General features: G+C 42.1%; 1 protein-coding gene across 15 annotated transcripts in view; it reads right to left on the reverse strand.

The window, feature by feature from the left end:
* The window catches only part of PXK (PX domain containing serine/threonine kinase like), a 100,554-nt gene that overhangs the window by 36,239 nt on the left and 45,507 nt on the right, over window positions 1-18,808 (reverse strand). For 13 of the 15 annotated variants that reach the window (XM_017527430.2, XM_017527429.2, XM_037738080.1 and 10 more), the window contains exons 4-6: window positions 9,997-10,183; window positions 918-995; window positions 351-424 (exon numbers count right to left, since the gene is read on the reverse strand). In XM_017527430.2, the coding sequence (XP_017382919.1) occupies window positions 351-424; window positions 918-995; window positions 9,997-10,183 (339 nt within the window). The remainder of the gene's footprint in view (window positions 1-350; window positions 425-917; window positions 996-9,996; window positions 10,184-18,808) is intronic. The other 2 variants (XM_037738088.1, XM_037738087.1) reach the window with 1 other exon arrangement.

Here is an 18,808-nt window from a genome sequence, read left to right on the forward strand (position 1 = left end):
TAGTAGAGACGGGGTTTCACCATGTTGACCAGGATGGTCTCGATCTCTTGACCTCGTGATCCACCCGCCTCGGCCTCCCAAAGTGCTGGGATTACAGGCTTGAGCCACCGCGCCCGGCTAATCTGTTCCTATTTCTTTCCAAATGTTTACTAGTTGACCAAATATAATTGCATTTACATAACCAAATACGCAGGAAAATGACTTAAAATGACTATTCTTTTAAATGGACCAAGGAAGCCTTTACATAATCGCTTAAGAGCACAGTACAATTTTGTAATTCTCTTGTCAAATCTCCTTTCACTAACCATCTAAAGTCACTGAAATGACACCGAAGCAAAAAGCTAGCTTACCCAGCTTAACACTAGCCGTTCCTTTGGCTGATTTTTAATCTTCATCAAGAAATATTTCTTCCTTATTCTCCAACCTGCCATAAAAGCAAAAACATGCTTAGAGCTGCATAATTTTTGCAACAATTGATATGTTTCAGTGACTAAATAATCAAGAAAAATTAAGTTTGGCAATATTATTTGCAGCTACATAGGCACAAGCAAAAGAACCATTTGATAACATTGACACAGTAAAGGGTGTAATTAAAAAGAAAGACTAAATATAAATAAAGAAATTGTTCCCAGAAGTAGCAGGAAAATAGCACTTCAGTTTAGATTTAGTGAAAAAGATAGATGAAGAAGGAATGGTGGTTCTGAAAGTTATTACCATCCAAATCCTTTGATGGGGCTTTAACCAAGGTTCATTAAGTATTAAAAGTTAAGAACTGTATTCTCAAGCAGTCACAAAGCAAAAAGAAAAAGAAGTCACCTGCATTTAAGCATGTTCTTGGGATATGAACCAGAAAGCATGACTAAGGATTCAGTTCTGTGATCTGTCTTTTTAAGAGAATAAGCATGCCAGTGTCTCACCTATGTCTTTCAAAGGTTCCACCACCTCCCACTTTGGTTCTGATCGGAAGAACATGGAAACCTGTTGTAAGGCAATCTCTGCAAAGACATTTTAGAAACTCATTAGTCAGACATATCAGCAAAGGGCCAAGATGCTATTCTTCAGCAATGCTGAAGATGCTATTCTTGTAAATGAAATCCTTATAGTCTATGACCTTTTTAAAAATCTTCATTACCAAAAAAATAAAAAGAAAAAAAAAAACACAAACTAAATGCAATGTGGGATTCTAGACTGAACCATGGAACAGAAAAAGTACATTAGCAGAAAAGGTGGTAAAATCCGAATAAAGCCCATAGTTAATGTAACATTAACTTAAAAATGTAACTTAAAAAGAAAGGGTAAATAAAGAAATTATTCATGGAAATAGAAGGAAAAATAACACTTCAGTTTAGATTTAGTGAAAAAGATAGATGAAGAAGGAATGGTGGTTCTGAAAGTTATTACCATCCAAATCTTTTGAAGGGGCTTTAACCAAGGTTCATTAAGTATTAAAAGTTGGCTGGGCGCGGTGGCTCAAGCCTGTAATCCCAGCACTTTGGGAGGCCGAGGCGGGTGGATCACGAGGTCAAGAGATCGAGACCATCCTGGTCAACATGGTGAAACCCTGTCTCTACTAAAAATACAAAACATTAGCTGGGCATGGTGACGCGTGCCTGTAATCCCAGCTACTCAGGAGACTGAGGCAGGAGAATTGCCTGAACCCAGGAGGCGGAGGTTGCAGTGAGCCGAGATGGCGCCATTGCACTCCAACCTGGGTAACAAGAGTGAAACTCCGTCTCAAAAAAAAAAAAAAAAAAAATTAAGTCCAAGGCTGGGCATGGTGGCTCATGCCTGTAATCCCAGCACTTTGGGAGGTTAAGGTAGGTGGATCACCCGAGGTCAGGAGTTCAAGACAAGCCAGGCCAACATGGTGAAACCCAGTCTCTACTAAAAATACAAAAATTAGCTGGGCATGGCACCTGTAATCCCAGCTACTTGAGAGGCTGAAGCAGGAGAATCGCTTGAACCTGGGAGGCGGAGGTGCAGTGAGCTGAAATTGCCCCATTGCACTCCAGCCTGGGGGACAAGAGCAAGACTCTGTCTTAAAAAAAAAAAATGAAGTCCAAATCCAGTGAAAACATTTAAAGAAGAAACAAAACATCGTCCTGGAGGAGTTTGATGACCTTTAGTTATCAGCTCATATTCAACAGTGGGGTACCAAAAGTTGACTGGAATCTCTGGGTGAATGCCTGGGGTTTATCTACTGTGGGCTTTATTTTACCAGATGACCCTACACAGCTGTTTCACTGGGCAAACCTTTAGCTCTTTCCTCTCAGGCTGAACAGATTCCCCTCAAAACAATCTTCCAATCTCTTGCCTGAAAAGTCTAAGGCTTGACTGTCAGAATTCTGGAAGCTGAGAGAAAGAAGGACGCTAGGGAGAGAGTGGGGCCCTCATGTATAGTATGTACATGTTTTCTTTTTTTCTCTGTTTGAGATGGAGTCTCGCTCTGTCGCCAGGCTGGAGTGCAGTGGCATGATCTCAGCTCACTACAACCTCCAACTCCCTGGTTTAAGTGATTCTCCTCCCTCAGCCTCCCAAGTAGCTGGGATTACAGGCATGTGCCACCATGCCCAGCTAATTTTTGTATTTTTAGTAGAGACGGGGTTTGGCCAGGCTGGTCTCAATCACCTCACTTCATGATCCACTCACCTTGGCCTCCCAAAGTGCTGGGATTACAGGCATGAGCCACTGTGCCCAGCCGTATGTACATGTTTTTAACTGTGCCTGCATTCCCAGCCTAAAGACTGTTTGACTCTCTCCAGAAAATAAACTTCTAGTTTTTTGCTAGAAGGAGGAGGGCAGGCATAAGTTGCACAGACGTGGAAGATTTGGGGATCTGACTGCTTCTTAAACAGACTTGCAACTCCTGATTCTAGCTTGACTGTCATGCTACTCTGGGAGCAGCCCTTGGTACTACCAATGCTGGGACCTTCCGGGGTTCTGTGATGTAAACTGAGACCCAATGACATTATCTGCTTCCCACCTCAGAACTCTGTCTTCCTACATCTGCTTAATCAATTAGCACTCACCCACTGGATTTTCAGCTTAAAATGTTTTATTGTGGGCCGGGTGCAGCAGCTCACACCTGTAACCCCAGCACTTTGGGAGGCTGAGGTGGGCAGATTACCTGAGGTCAAGAGTTTGAGACCAGCCTGGCTAATATTTCAAAACCCTGTCTCTACTAAAAATACAAAAGTGAGCCTGGTGTGATGGTGGGTGCCTGTAATCCCAGCTATTCAGGAGGCTAAGGCAGGGAGAATCACTTGAACCCGGGAGGCAGAGGTTCCAGTGAGCCAAGATCATGCCATTGCACTCCAGCCTGGGCGACAGAGCAAGACTCTGTCTCATAAAAAATATATTAAATAAAATAATTTTTTTTTCTTTTTTTCTCTTTTCTTTTCTTTTTCTCTCTTTTTTTTTTTTTTAAGACAGGGTTTCACCATGTTGGTCAGGCTGGTCTTGAACTCCCGACCTCAGGTGATCCACCCACCTTGGCCTCCAAAGTGCTTGGANAAAAAAAAAAAAAAAAAAAAAGATCTAAAATTACTCCAAAATGTAAAGTTCATTTTAAAAGTTATTAATAATGTTGAAAATGTATATATTTCAAAACTGGAAAATCTAAAATATGTAATCTAGCTGGTTTAAGCCAAGAATTCAATGTATGTACCAGACCACAACCTAAGCCCAAAACTCAAAACATGTTCTAAGGTCAGCTTGGGACAGCATTTAATGTTGCTCCAAGTACTCTTTATCCCATCTGGAATTATAGCTTTCATCAACAAAAAAGTGATTACCCTTAAATATATACTAGAAATAAAAGCCAGTGTACAGCAACAACATGGTTCTATTGTGGAAAGTCACGGAGTGCATGTTTACTTGGGAAAAACAGGCACTCGGTGACTTTCTTTTTGTGTTCATTTATCATGAAAATGTTTCCCCCTTTTAAGAAGACAATGAGAAAAGGAAGTTCTTTAAAGTTCACTGCATTAAAAAATTATCAAAATAGCTGTGCTTTTACATTTCCTGTAAAAAGCAACATCTATAATTTGCCATTTCCCCTCACTGAAGTGAGTAAATGAAGCCACTCCAGATCCTTGAAAGCAAACAGCAATCCTCCAAATGCACTGTGGAATTTCACTTCTGCCTAGCATTAATTACATTCCAGGCAGACTGGTGAGGCATGAGGGATTCAGCAGAAATGCTCTCCATATGTCAAAATGACCTTGTTTGCAATTCACATATCAAGAGCTTGGCAAACATCATTATTTGGATATATTTTATAGTACATTTTGAGTTAAGAGATTCAGGGAAGAAAACAATTTACTAGCTATTTGTTTACTGACTCAATATGTAAAGTGTCAATGGCATCTACTCAGAAGAAAACATGTGATGACCAAATACAAAACTGGCTCCATTCACATTTGTTCTAACTACCCCAGCGTGTGACAAACCATCTGGAAGAGCTGCGTGCAGCAGAAACACACAGACTTCCATTATCAACACTGGGAACCTTGTACCTCGTTTATAATTCATGATAATATAAAGTGGTTTTAGTATTTCCAAAGTAACTTGAACATAAAGAAACTTAAAAGGAAATATAGTGAAAATCATTCACATCAACTTTACGAAGGAACATGAAAAATAATTCTCTAATGTGTACAATGTCATTCTAAAAGACTGACAGTGACATATAACTCTCCACAAAATCATTATTCAGCAATATTTACTGTATGCTACTACGTGCCATACCTTGTTTTAGGAATGGAGGAAATAGCTGTGAATAAATGGAACATACTGGATTTCTTACTGATAAACTGAGGACTGGGAAATAGCTTTTTCACTTAGGAGTCAGGGAATTGGAGAAAGGACAATTTCTTCCCACTGAATTGTGATTTACTGTCAAATAAACTGCATGACTATCATGTGCCTAATATTAATCCCCTCATTCCCCAGACTCGGACAATACATTTCAATCCTAAACATCTACTCCTCTGCTTAGAAGCCTTTACTAGTTCCCCACTTCCCCGCCAAATCAAGACCCAGCTTATATATATCTAGGGTTCAAGCAACCTCTGGCTTTAACCTACCTTTGTGGCTTTATCTCCCACAGTATGTGGGGTCTCTCTGTACTCTGAGATTTGCTTACTATGGCCCCTAAAGACTGGCCTGTCCCACTTCCTCAGCGTTTTTCTTCTGGCCCAGACTCAGCCCAGATGTTTTGCTCCCTTAGCTAGGACTTTCTCCCTCCCTCCTTCTCTCCTCTGTACACTCCCAGTGCTATATGTGCCCCTCTCTTACGGCATTATCCTCTGAATGTCCTATTTTAGTGCTCTTCTCTTCCACAGAGACTGTATGCTCTGGCTGTATATCTGGGTGATGCCAGGATATATCTTCTCAAGCTGCTCTGCCCAGAGCATTGGCCACTGCCTCTCAGCCTGGCTAACGTCTACTCACCCCTAAGGTCTCTGAGTAGGACTGACCTCTTCTGGAAAGCCTTCCTTCATCTTTAGGTGTGGATCATCCATGCCTCCGCCCCCTTCCCCAAGGTGCTGCCTAGCATTTACTCTGCCACAGCCATCACCTGCCAATCTCCCTGCGTAACTGCCTGGAGTAGGAAGTAGGGGAATTATTCTTTCCTCCTTGCTGTATAAATAGCACCTGGCACAGAGTAGATGCTCAATAAGTATTTGATGAAGCAGCAACCAAGGGTTCAATAGACGTTCAGCAGATGTGGAACCTCTCTCCCATTAGAACATGAAATCCATGAGAAGGAAGGCATCTGCCCTCTAGTTCTGACACAGGAACTGACTGCCACATGTGGAAAAACTGCATGCTCAGAAAGTGCTGATAAGCAGGCTGGAGACAGGAAATGGAGAGCACAGCCTTCAAGCCCAACCTGCGCTTCCCACAGAGCTCAGTTGTTCCAGGCGCCCCCACTGCGAGCAGTCATTGAATTCCTCAATCCCAGCCCCATGGAGTGACTGCAGGGAACAAACACTGACTCCTCTAGGACTGGAGCTGGGGTCCAGACCCCTAGTCCACTACAGCAGGTTGCACTGCAGAGAGGCCTGCAACCTCACCAAATATCCTACTGTCGTTCTAAACATAGTCCTCTTTCCCGTCTCCCTCCCTCTTTATATCCTCGAGTCCACTATTATCCTACCTATTCAAGGGATTCCTGGGGCTTTAGGCCTCAAAGGGAACTTCAGCACTCCCTGGTCCATTCCCCCTCCCCAGCCTCTTGTTTTACAGGTCAGGATGTGGGCCCTCAGAGAAGAAGCACTGCTAATGACGAAGCTAGGACAAGGATACAGGCCTCTTGATTTCTGGTCCAATGGACTTTTGCCTGGAAATTAAAACCCCCTTACTTCAAGAGGGTATGAGGATTGAGGCAGGAAGATGGCTACAGTGCAGTGAGGCTTTTAAATGATAGAAGTACCTTGTTAAAAAGATGAATACTGTAAGGGGCATATGTGTGTGTGAGAAAGATTCTCAACACAAACTCCTCATGACCAAGAGATACCTGTTCTCCCTGCACAACAGCTGGCCCTCAATTAGACTTTTTAATTCCAATGAACACCTCTCACAACTCCCTCACAGAAGACCAAGGACCTACATATCCTTTCTGAGGAATGGCTCTTCTGGGAAAAACCTGGAAAAGAAAGAAAGGCCCAGCAGTCCCAGGCTGGGCACTCAGGAAAGAGAGAAGGAAGCTGCCAATGTCCTGAGAGCTCCTGGTTAGCCATCCCCTAGGAGCAGAATGCCAACACAGTCCCCCTCCAACAAGGCACCCTCACCCTCTGTCACAGCAAGGAACAGGAAAAGTGCTCTGCTTATTCTGGCCACCACTTGAACACAGAACTCAAATCCTGCTGAAATGAAGCTGGATGGTGACTGAAGACCATGTGGAAAATGAGAAGACGTGGGGACATTACCCACATTAAAATGGAACAGGGGCCAGGTGAAGTGGCTCACGCCTGTAATCCCAACACTGGGAGGCCAAGGCGTGCAGATCATTTGAGCACAAGAGTTCGAGACCAGCCAAGGCAACACAGTGAAACTGCCTTTCTACAAACAATTAAAAAATCAGCTGGGTGTGCACCTGTAATCCCAGCTACTCCGGAGGCTAGGGTGCTAGAATCACTTGAATCCAGAAGGTCATGGCTGTGCAGAGCTGAGATTGTGCCACTGCACTCCAGCCTGGACAAGAGTGAGGCCTTTGCTCAAAAAACAAACTGGGGAAAAGTGGCCCTGCTTAGAGAAGTGCCACAAGGTGGGGGGTGTGCAGGGTGTGCTCAGAGAACTGTGGGCCATGCTGTGAATCTCGGGAATGGTCCTGTCAAGCTGGCATGGAGGTGGAGGCCTGTGCTTCCCTTTCCTGAAGTGGCTGGTGTGTCAGCCTCGAGGCTAGACAAATTCTGACATTTCATTCAAAGGGGAAAATAAATCACCATCACTCTGAAAACAGTATCCATCACCTATTGTTTATGGGATCGTGCCTTCTGAATAGCGGCCACTGCGGGTTCTGGCAGGAGTTTCTGGTGGTCTTTTTATACTCCTGCCACATCTGCTTGGGACTTCTGACCCTCTATCATGATGGAGGCCGGGGGGTGGGGTTCAGGGAGTAGAGATCAAAGACAATAACAGCATGTGGGGGAGGTACAGAAAAAGCAGAGAACCGACAACTGTCAGAATAGACAATCTTCCAGAAGCCACACAGCATTTAACTTAAACATTCAGACCAGACTAAAGTCCCACAAATGTGCAATCCTGGGTAAGGCCCTCCCTCTCTGGGGGCCTTAGTTGAACTCATTTATGAAAAGGGAGGGATCTTATACATGATATATCTGCTCTAAGATCCCTTTTAGCTCTGACCCCATGAGACTCAATGTACTTCTGGTGCCAGCTCCCTGAGAGCAAGAGCACATGTGTTTGTGCTGCATCCCTACTGCCCAGCACACATCACATCTGTTGAACAAATGGCATCATTACACGTGCACTACACCTTGATGCTAGCCCCTAGGAGAACATCAGCAGCCACTTGCAGGGAACGAACCACTTGCAGGAGATAAACCACTGAGTGGGCCTGGGTTAGGGCTGATTTGACAAGTCAATCCAGATGGCCTGCTGTCTGACAATTTGGGGAACAAGGTGAAACACTGAGAAATGAAAGCCACAAAAGATGCTACTTTGACAGAGTTCAAGCTGTCCCTAGAGCCCCAGTCCTATCTGTGCTATCTTTTCTCTTATGTGAACAACAAAACAAGTGGAGGGAAGAATGGAATCCTTGTAACAACTCAATGCTCCATTTGGTAACTTACAGTAAGTGTGAGTCTGAAATAAACTTTCCTTCTCTTGGTTACACTCTAGAAAGGCATTTTCCTTAGCCCTGCACAGCACTTCGGTTAGAAAATGGTAGGTACATTCTAGAGCTAGGCTTATGCTTTAATATGCATGCAAATCACTTGGAGACCTTGTTAAAATCAGCTCCTGGTTGAGGACTGAATTCTGCACCTTCAACAAGCTCCCAGTGATGCCAATGCTGCTGGTCAGAGAACCACACTGTGAATCACAAGCCTCAAGGGCTGTGGTTTTGAAATTTGGCTCCATATTGGAATCACTCGGGAAGCTTTACAGACTACAAGCTCCACCCACAGAGACTCTGATTTAATCGGCATGCATGCAGCCTGGGCATGAGAATTTTTTAATGCTCCCCAGGTGATTCTACTATGGAGAAAACTTGGTGCCTGCCAAGTAGACATCTGTTTCACCTCTCTGAAACAGGAATATTTTGGTAAATGAATGAGTGTGAATAAATAAATAAAAATCAAATAGGAATAAAAGTGCCTCTCTCTAATTACTTCAAAAACAATGTTTTAAGGACTAAATTATCTGATCCGATGTATTCTCTTAGCAAGGAAATTAACAATATCCATAGTTCCACTTGGTCTCTAAAGCATGGTTTGTCTTTAACAAATCAGGTGAAACAATAGTTTCTATTGTTTTCTCCAAAGTGACACCAGAATGTATTAAATGTTTAGTTTCTCATTCTGCTGACATCAGGCAAAGGTTATTGATGCCAGCTTTGAGTGTAATCGGTATTGGAAGAGAAGCCCTTTCCACCACAGTCCCTTGGCGGCTGCCCTGATCCAGAAAAGATTTGGAAGAGAACTCCTATGCTTTGCTCTGAGTGGGTCTCAGGAAGCAAATAGGAAGACATAGAAAGGATCTTTCTGAATCACTGCTGTGTTTAAATTCCCAGAAAAAAACAGAAACACACAACATATTGTAAATACAAAAACAGCCAAATACAAATCAAATTAAGATTATTATATATGCAAGATATTGATTAGAGGTCACAATTAATATAAAAATTACTGTATGCGTTAGTGTGAAACTTTTTTTTAAAGATGGAGTCTCATTCTGTTGCCTAGGCTAGTGTGCGGTGGCACTACCTCAGCTCACTGCAACCTCCACCTCCCGTGTTCAAGCAATTCTGCCTCAGCCCTATAATAGCTGGGATTACAGGCATGTGCCACCACGCCCAGCTAATTTTTGTATTTTTACTAGAGACGGGGTTTCACCATGTTGGCCAGGCTGGTCTTGAACTGCTGACTTCAGGTGATCCACCCGCCTCAGCCTCCCAAAGTGCTGGGATTACAGGCGAAAGCCACGGCACCCAACCTATTGTGGATTATTTACTGTCTGTTCTGTCAGGGAAGACAATAAAGACAAGAGTATAAGTATATACAACAATTTCTCCTCCATATTTTTCTTTGCAGACTTTACAAACATTTTGGAAATAAATTATTTTCTTCTTATACATCTATAGTAAACTACAATGAAGAAAATCTTAGTAAATTTGTAATACGATATAACAAATGTGTACACATCCCCATTTTGAGAAAGAGTTTTTCCCACATATGTTATCTCCAGCAAGGGACAGCAAGGGCCTCTTTAGCCATGTGACCATAGCTCACAGATTCCATAGCTTACCAGTGTAGTTTGCGGAATAGTTGTTTGGATCTAAAAACTTCTTAACCAGCTCACAATTAGACAATATATGATTTGTGGTGATCACGTTGAGATAGTTCTGAAGGCCTTTCTGCCTCTCGGCTATGAATTCACGATCCATGTTACCAATCAATTTTTTGGGAGGAAGAGGTAGACTTAGGCCTGCAATCTTAAAAAAAAAAAAAAAAAGGTTACACTCATGTCATCCACAAATAAGAATCAATACAAATATCTTTACCTGTCATATTTCATTAAACCTAAGACAACACAGATTTTAAGATGCATCCTAATTTCAGTGATATAAAAATTACAAAAAAACTGCTTTTAGAATTGATAAAATACTGTATTAAGTGTAGCTATTTTATTTTATTTTATTTTATTTTTGAGATGCACTCTCACTCTGTCACCCAGGCTGGAGTGCAGTGGCATGATCTCGGCTCACTGCAACCTCCACCTCCTGGCTTCAAGCAATTCTCCTACCTCAGCCTCCCAAGTAGCTGGGACTACAGGCATGTGCCACCACATCCAGCTAATTTTTGTATTTTTAGGAGACACGGGGTTTTACCATGTTGGTCATGCTGGTCTCAAACTCCTGACGTCAAGTGATCCACCAGCTTCGGCCTCCTAAAGTGCTGGGATTACAGATGTGAGCCACTATGCCCAGCCAAGTATTGTAATTTTAGAACTTTTTAAAAAAATATGTTTCTATTTTTACTAAAGTTGCATAAAAACAAAATTTCAAGAGTAACTCACTTTCTTAAATTATTACTGGCAGTCCCATGATACCCCTCACCCCTGCCACCAGGTGACACAGCCACTCTCTACTTCCCGAAGGCAGCCACATTTGAGTCTCTCAGCTGCTCTTCTGACAATGGGGAATGCTCACACTGTCATGGCTTGATTTTTCATTTTTAGGCATTATCTACAGATTTCTCATTATGGAAGATGAGTAATAAGTTCTCTTTCACAATCCTGACCTCATCTCACACACATCTTATCCCTAATCTTCCTGACATCATTATATTATAATTTTATTTGGTACAATATTCACATTTACCTTAGGTAAATAACATTCACAAATGAGCTAGAGCCATGCTTGCTTTTCCTTTACAGCAACTTATGGTCTTTTTTTTTTTTTTTTGGCTTTCTATTCAACTCGAAAATCTTAATCCAAGGCTTCTCTCAACACACTCAGTTACACAGGGGCGTCAGTTTTGTCTTCTTGGAGAGTACCTTCCGGAGCCCACCAACCTGCTCCAAGCAGGAGTGGCGGTCCCTACACTGCTGCAAAGCCAGCATCCTGGGAACTCCCTTCATCCTCATCCTAGAGATCCTTTTGCCTTTGTCTTGAGAAACCCCATTCTGTATCCCCATCTTCCTTTTTTGTACATATTCCCTAGTTTTTGGTAGCATGTACCCACTGTCAGCTTTAAAAAGGAGAGCAAGAGACACATTTTTTGAAACCTTGCATATATAAGGATATTTATCCTCCCCTTACTCTTGATTTATAGCTAGTGTTGATGTGGAATTTTAAGCTGGGAATACATTTTTCTTCAGAATTTTAATTTTTTGAATTTATTTTTATGTATTTATTTATTTTGAGATGGAGTCTCCCTCTGTTGCCCAGGCTGGAGTACAGTGGCACGATCTTAGCTCACTGCAACCTCCACCTTTTTAGTAGAGATGGGATTTTACCATGCTGAGAAGGCTGGACTCAAACTCCTGACCTCACGATCTGACTGCCTCAGCCTCCCAAAGTGCTTGGATTACAAGAGTGAGCCACTGTGCCAGCCTTTCTTCAGGATTTTAAAGAAATATTTGGTTGTCTTCTAGTTTAGTGCTGCTGTTAAAGGTTCAAGCATATTGATGCCTTTTTTTTTTTTTTTTTTTTTTTGAGACAGGGTCTACGCCTTGTCACCCAGGCTGGAGTATGGTGGCATGATCATAGCCCACTGCCACCTTGAATTCCTGAGCTCAAGAGATCCTCCCGCCCCAGCCTCACAAGTAGCTGGGACTACAGGTGCACGCCACCACACACAGCTAATCATACTGATTCTTTATCCGTTGTTTATTGTTGTTGTTTTTCCAGAAGTTTTCAGGATCTTCTCTATGACCTCAGTTTGGTTTGTGACTTACATGTGTCTATTTTCATCCTTCAGGCTGACATTCAGTCCTTTCAAACTAAAAACTAATCTCCTTAAGTTCTTTGGTAGTTCATTGTATTGTTAGGTCATTATTTCTTCCCCTCCATGCTTCTGCTTTCTTTTACTGAAACTCCTCTTTTTCAATGTTGGACTTCCTGGACTGTTCCTCTAATTTTATCCTTTTTATTTTCTGCTTTTGTTTTGTTTCGTTTTTGAGACAGGCTCTCACCGTGTCACCCAGGCTGGAGTACAGTGGCATGATCACCGCTCACTGCAGCCTCAACCTCCTGAGCTCAAGCAATACTATCACCTCAGCCTCCTGAGGAACTGTGGACCATTCCACCCGTCTAATTTTTGTATTTTGCTTTTCTTTTTTTTAAAGAGTATTTCCTTTATCTTTCAACTTTCTAAATAGTTGCCTACTCTTATTTTTTATTTGTAAGTACTCTTTTCTTTTTTTTCCTAAATAGCACCTTGAATGCAATATCATTTCTTATCTCTCTGAGAAGACAAAAGACAATCTTTCTTAAGTGCCTAAAGCATTCTTCTCACTGCATACTTGCTTCCTCATGGTTCCTTTTTTCCATGGTGGTGGGCACCTGTAATTCCAGCTACTTGGGAGGCTGAGGCAAGATAATCACTTGAACCTGGGAGGCAGAGGCTGCAATGAGCCAGTGGTTCCTTTTAAACGTCTTTCTTGGTGGGAGTCAGGTATGAACAGGAACTGGGATTTACGGGTTACACTTCGGAGGTATCCCAGGTCTCCTTTCTGCCAGAATTATGGGAAGATAATGTTGTGGGATGGTGAGCAGTGAAGTTTAGAAAAAACAGAGAGTCCACAAAACATATCCACAAGGAGAAAATTAAGAAGCAACTTACACCAAACAGGTGAAACCCTAATGCTTCAGAAACAGATGAAGAAGAACGTGGCAAATTTCTAACCAAAGCTAAGTACTGAACACAGAAAAACAGTAAACTAGTCCTTAGGTATAAAAATAAAGGGCTACCCAGGAGCAGTGGCTCCCACTTGTAATCCCAGCACTATGGAGGCTGAGGTGGGAGGATAACGTGAGGTCAGGAGTTCAAAACCAGCCTGGGCCACATGGTGAAACCTGTCTCTACTAACAATACAAAAATTAGCTGGGCATGGTGGTGGGTACCTGTAATCCCAGCTACTTGGGAGGCTGAGGCAGGAGAATCGCTTAAACCTGGGAGGCAGGGGCTGCAGTGAGCCAAGATTGTACCACTGTACTCCAGCCTAGGCAACAGAGCAAGACTCTGTCTCAAAAAAAAAAAAGAAAATAATAATAAAGGACTACCAAAAATATATAAGCTAATATTGATCAGACTAGTCATATCTAAACACTCCTTAAAAAATTAAGTCCGCCGGGCGCGGTGGCTCAAGCCTGTAATCCCAGCACTTTGGGAGGCCGAGGCGGGTGGATCACGAGGTCAAGAGATCGAGACCATCCTGGTCAACATGGTGAAACCCTGTCTCTACTAAAAATACAAAACATTAGCTGGGCATGGTGACGCGTGCCTGTAATCCCAGCTACTCAGGAGACTGAGGCAGGAGAATTGCCTGAACCCAGGAGGCGGAGGTTGCAGTGAGCCGAGATGGCGCCATTGCACTCCAACCTGGGTAACAAGAGTGAAACTCCGTCTCAAAAAAAAAAAAAAAAAAAATTAAGTCCAAGGCTGGGCATGGTGGCTCATGCCTGTAATCCCAGCACTTTGGGAGGTTAAGGTAGGTGGATCACCCGAGGTCAGGAGTTCAAGACAAGCCAGGCCAACATGGTGAAACCCAGTCTCTACTAAAAATACAAAAATTAGCTGGGCATGGCACCTGTAATCCCAGCTACTTGAGAGGCTGAAGCAGGAGAATCGCTTGAACCTGGGAGGCGGAGGTGCAGTGAGCTGAAATTGCCCCATTGCACTCCAGCCTGGGGGACAAGAGCAAGACTCTGTCTTAAAAAAAAAAAATGAAGTCCAAATCCAGTGAAAACATTTAAAGAAGAAACAAAACATCGTCCTGGAGGAGTTTGATGACCTTTAGTTATCAGCTCATATTCAACAGTGGGGTACCAAAAGTTGACTGGAATCTCTGGGTGAATGCCTGGGGTTTATCTACTGTGGGCTTTATTTTACCAGATGACCCTACACAGCTGTTTCACTGGGCAAACCTTTAGCTCTTTCCTCTCAGGCTGAACAGATTCCCCTCAAAACAATCTTCCAATCTCTTGCCTGAAAAGTCTAAGGCTTGACTGTCAGAATTCTGGAAGCTGAGAGAAAGAAGGACGCTAGGGAGAGAGTGGGGCCCTCATGTATAGTATGTACATGTTTTCTTTTTTTCTCTGTTTGAGATGGAGTCTCGCTCTGTCGCCAGGCTGGAGTGCAGTGGCATGATCTCAGCTCACTACAACCTCCAACTCCCTGGTTTAAGTGATTCTCCTCCCTCAGCCTCCCAAGTAGCTGGGATTACAGGCATGTGCCACCATGCCCAGCTAATTTTTGTATTTTTAGTAGAGACGGGGTTTGGCCAGGCTGGTCTCAATCACCTCACTTCATGATCCACTCACCTTGGCCTCCCAAAGTGCTGGGATTACAGGCATGAGCCACTGTGCCCAGCCGTATGTACATGTTTTTAACTGTGCCTGCATTCCCAGCCTAAAGACTGTTTGACTCTCTCCAGAAAATAAACTTCTAGTTTTTTGCTAGAAGGAGGAGGGCAGGCATAAGTTGCACAGACGTGGAAGATTTGGGGATCTGACTGCTTCTTAAACAGACTTGCAACTCCTGATTCTAGCTTGACTGTCATGCTACTCTGGGAGCAGCCCTTGGTACTACCAATGCTGGGACCTTCCGGGGTTCTGTGATGTAAACTGAGACCCAATGACATTATCTGCTTCCCACCTCAGAACTCTGTCTTCCTACATCTGCTTAATCAATTAGCACTCACCCACTGGATTTTCAGCTTAAAATGTTTTATTGTGGGCCGGGTGCAGCAGCTCACACCTGTAACCCCAGCACTTTGGGAGGCTGAGGTGGGCAGATTACCTGAGGTCAAGAGTTTGAGACCAGCCTGGCTAATATTTCAAAACCCTGTCTCTACTAAAAATACAAAAGTGAGCCTGGTGTGATGGTGGGTGCCTGTAATCCCAGCTATTCAGGAGGCTAAGGCAGGGAGAATCACTTGAACCCGGGAGGCAGAGGTTCCAGTGAGCCAAGATCATGCCATTGCACTCCAGCCTGGGCGACAGAGCAAGACTCTGTCTCATAAAAAATATATTAAATAAAATAATTTTTTTTTCTTTTTTTCTCTTTTCTTTTCTTTTTCTCTCTTTTTTTTTTTTTTAAGACAGGGTTTCACCATGTTGGTCAGGCTGGTCTTGAACTCCCGACCTCAGGTGATCCACCCACCTTGGCCTCCAAAGTGCTTGGATTACAGGCGTGAGCCATGGCCAATAAAAATTTTTTTTAAAGTGTTTTATTGTGCTTTTTTTCTTCTCCTGTTCTGTTTGTTCTTGAGAGGGTATATAGGTATGTATAAACAATTCACTGTTATTCTAGAGTGGTTTGGGGAAGGAGGAAAAGTAAATACAGGTACTCAATCTACTATCACTTTCTACATTATTTAAAACTTTTAATTTCTTCTTCTTTTTTTTTTTTTTTTTTTGAGAGAGAGAGAGAGATAGGTCTCACTACGTACTGAACTCCTGGTTGCAAATAATCCTCCCGCCTCAGCCTACCTCTCAAGTAGCTGGGACTATGAGCTTATTTTTTTAAACAAAAAAAGCAAAGCATCAGATTGGTATTTTAATTTAATGAGCAAAGTCACTTTCAAAGAGTAGTGCTATTCTAGACTTATGCTTATATAAGGGCAGTCCAGTGGCGTGTGTATTGATCGAAGATAAGGTCTAAAGAGAAGGGCATTTTTAATTCAGAAAAGGATGTAATCTAAACCATTAAATTGGGCAACCTAACTGAAATTGTTCCATTCTGTATTTTTCAAACAACAATGATGCAGCCAAACAAAGACCTTGAACTTGATACTGGACAAGATGAAAAGGTTGGTGGAAAATTCTAAATTGCCAGTTTCTCAAGCTTAATTATGAAAACATGTCAGAGCATACACAAAGTAAATTTTCCATCACAGCATAGCTCATTTCCAAATAAGATAATTAAATGTTATGTCGTTTGCCTCATTTATACAGTTAGGCATTATCTAATAGCAGTTTCTTTTTTAGCTGAATAAAATGCATAGGTATGAAGAAAGTACATCACTTAGCTATTGCACATACAAGCCAATCACTTTATTTTTTTGTTCAGAGGCATAATGAATTAAATCAAGGGTAGGCCAGGCATGGTGGCTTACACTTGTAATCCCAGCACTTTGGGAGGCTGAGGCAGATGGATCACCTAGGGTCAGGAGTTAGATACCACCCTAACTAACATAGCAAAACCCTATCTCTACTAAAAATACAAAAACTAGCCAGGCATGGTGGTATGCAACTGTAATTCCAGCTACTAAGGAGGCTGAGGCATAAGAATTGCTTGAACCCAGGAGGCAGAGGCTACAATGAGCCATGATGGTGCCACTGCACTCCAGCCTGGGTAACGGAGTGTAACTCTGTCTCAAAAAAAATAAATAAAGGGTAATACACTACATAAAACACCACAACTGTTGTATCTTCCCTGAAACCATTTTATGAAGTTGCAGAATATCATCTCATTTATGTGTGTGTGTGTTGTAAGTCATCACTTAATGTTGTCAATAGGTTCTTATAAACTGGGACTTTAAGCAAAATGAATAACAAGACCAATTTTGCCATAGGCTTGCTTGCTTGCTTATTTATTTATTTAGGAGACAGGGTTTCACTCTTGTTGCCAGGCTGGAGTGCAATGGCACAATCTCAGCTCACTGAAACCTTCACCCTCAAGGTTCAAGCAGTTCTCCTGCCTCAGCCTCCCGAGTGTAACTAGGATTACAGGTGCCTGCCACCATGCCCAGCTAATTTTTCAGTAGAGATGGAGTTTTACCATGTTGGCCAGCCTGGTTTCGAACTCCTGACCTCAAGTGATCCACCCGCCTCGGCCTCCCAAAGTGCTGGGATTACAGGCATGAGCTACCACACCCAGCCAGGCTAATTTATATAGACAAGAATTAACTTCCTACTGCATATTTCTGGTCACAAAAATATCAGCAAACTTCTAAAGACCTAAAAGTTGTCTAATATTAAACACTGAAATAAGTATAACCTATATATAATTTTAAAAAGATTAATGAAAACAAGATAATAATTATTATTTTAGAGGGTAACTGTTGTTAACTTGGTGTATTTTTGCACTTAACATTCATTACTTAAAACAATTATGTAGATATTAAAATGTAACTCATTAATGAATCCAGAAGAAATGGAAAATTACTTAAAAGGCAATTATGATGCTTAGCATTGGTGAGATTTTGCCAACTTAACAAAGTAATTATTTACACAGTGTTTCATTTTAGGGTCTCAGGTGGCTGGAGCCCACCCCATCCCAGGGTGCACTCACACACATTTACACTCACATGGGGACTATGCAGACACGCCCGTTTACCTAACCTGTATGTCTGTGGGATGTGGGAAGAAACTGGAGTACCCAGAGAAAATACGTGCAAACTCCATTCAGACAGTAGCCTTGGTCATGAATAGATATTTTTCTCATCAACATTACAACCAAACAATGTTGAACAAAACAATGTTATCTGAGAACCTGCTGTTTTAGCCTGGGATGTGGTTACACAGGCACAAAAAATGTCTGGGAAAACTCACAGCAACTGCTTAGCAATAACCATCTCTAGGAGCAGGTTGGCTCGTTAATTTTTATTTCTCTATTGTGAAATGTTTACAATGTTCATTTACTACTTTTTTTTCAATTAAAGAAAGAAAATTTCTTTTGTTTATCAAACTGACTGTATATGCAGCAAGGATTTTAAAAATACCATTACCCAGTATCGACAGATTTGCCTGCGTTACCACACAGCAGCAGCCCCCACTGAATCCACATCACTCAGAAAGGAGTCACATCTGACATTATTGGATTCAAATCCCAATATTCTGGCTCCTTTTGTTGCATTGTGGGGATGTGAGAATGAATTTCATAAAGCATCTGTTTTGAACTTTGTGGCTTCTAAGCTTCAACCAATCCATTTTGTCAAGCATCATTTCACCTTTTTAAATGTATTGCTCCACCCAGACATCCCATCAGTTCTTCCAAACTATCAGGTGAAACAAAGAGCTCTTTTGCCAACAGCTGCAATTATAATGGCACTGCTATATCAGACAGACCAGAGGTAATTTCCAGCCTTATGTTTAAGATCTCACAAAAAAGTATTCCTAAAGGTACTCAAACTATGCAAACTGTAAGTTATATTAAAACCCCGCCTCTTAAAAAAATTGTTCAAGAGACACTTAATTTCTATTCTTGCATTCTAGAATTTCTTTTTTTTTTTTTTTTTTTTTTTTTTTTCTAGAATTTCTTTTTTTTTTTTTTTTTTTTTTTTTTTTTGAAACGGAGTTTCACTCATGTTACTCAGGCTGGAGTGCAATGGCGCGATCTCGGCTCACCGCAACCTCCGCCTCCTGGGTTCAGGCAATTCTCCTGCCTCA

The sequence above is a fragment of the Cebus imitator genome, unplaced genomic scaffold (genome assembly GCF_001604975.1).
Source record: "Cebus imitator isolate Cc_AM_T3 unplaced genomic scaffold, Cebus_imitator-1.0 Scaffold48, whole genome shotgun sequence".
Classification (NCBI taxonomy): Eukaryota; Metazoa; Chordata; class Mammalia; order Primates; family Cebidae; genus Cebus; species Cebus imitator.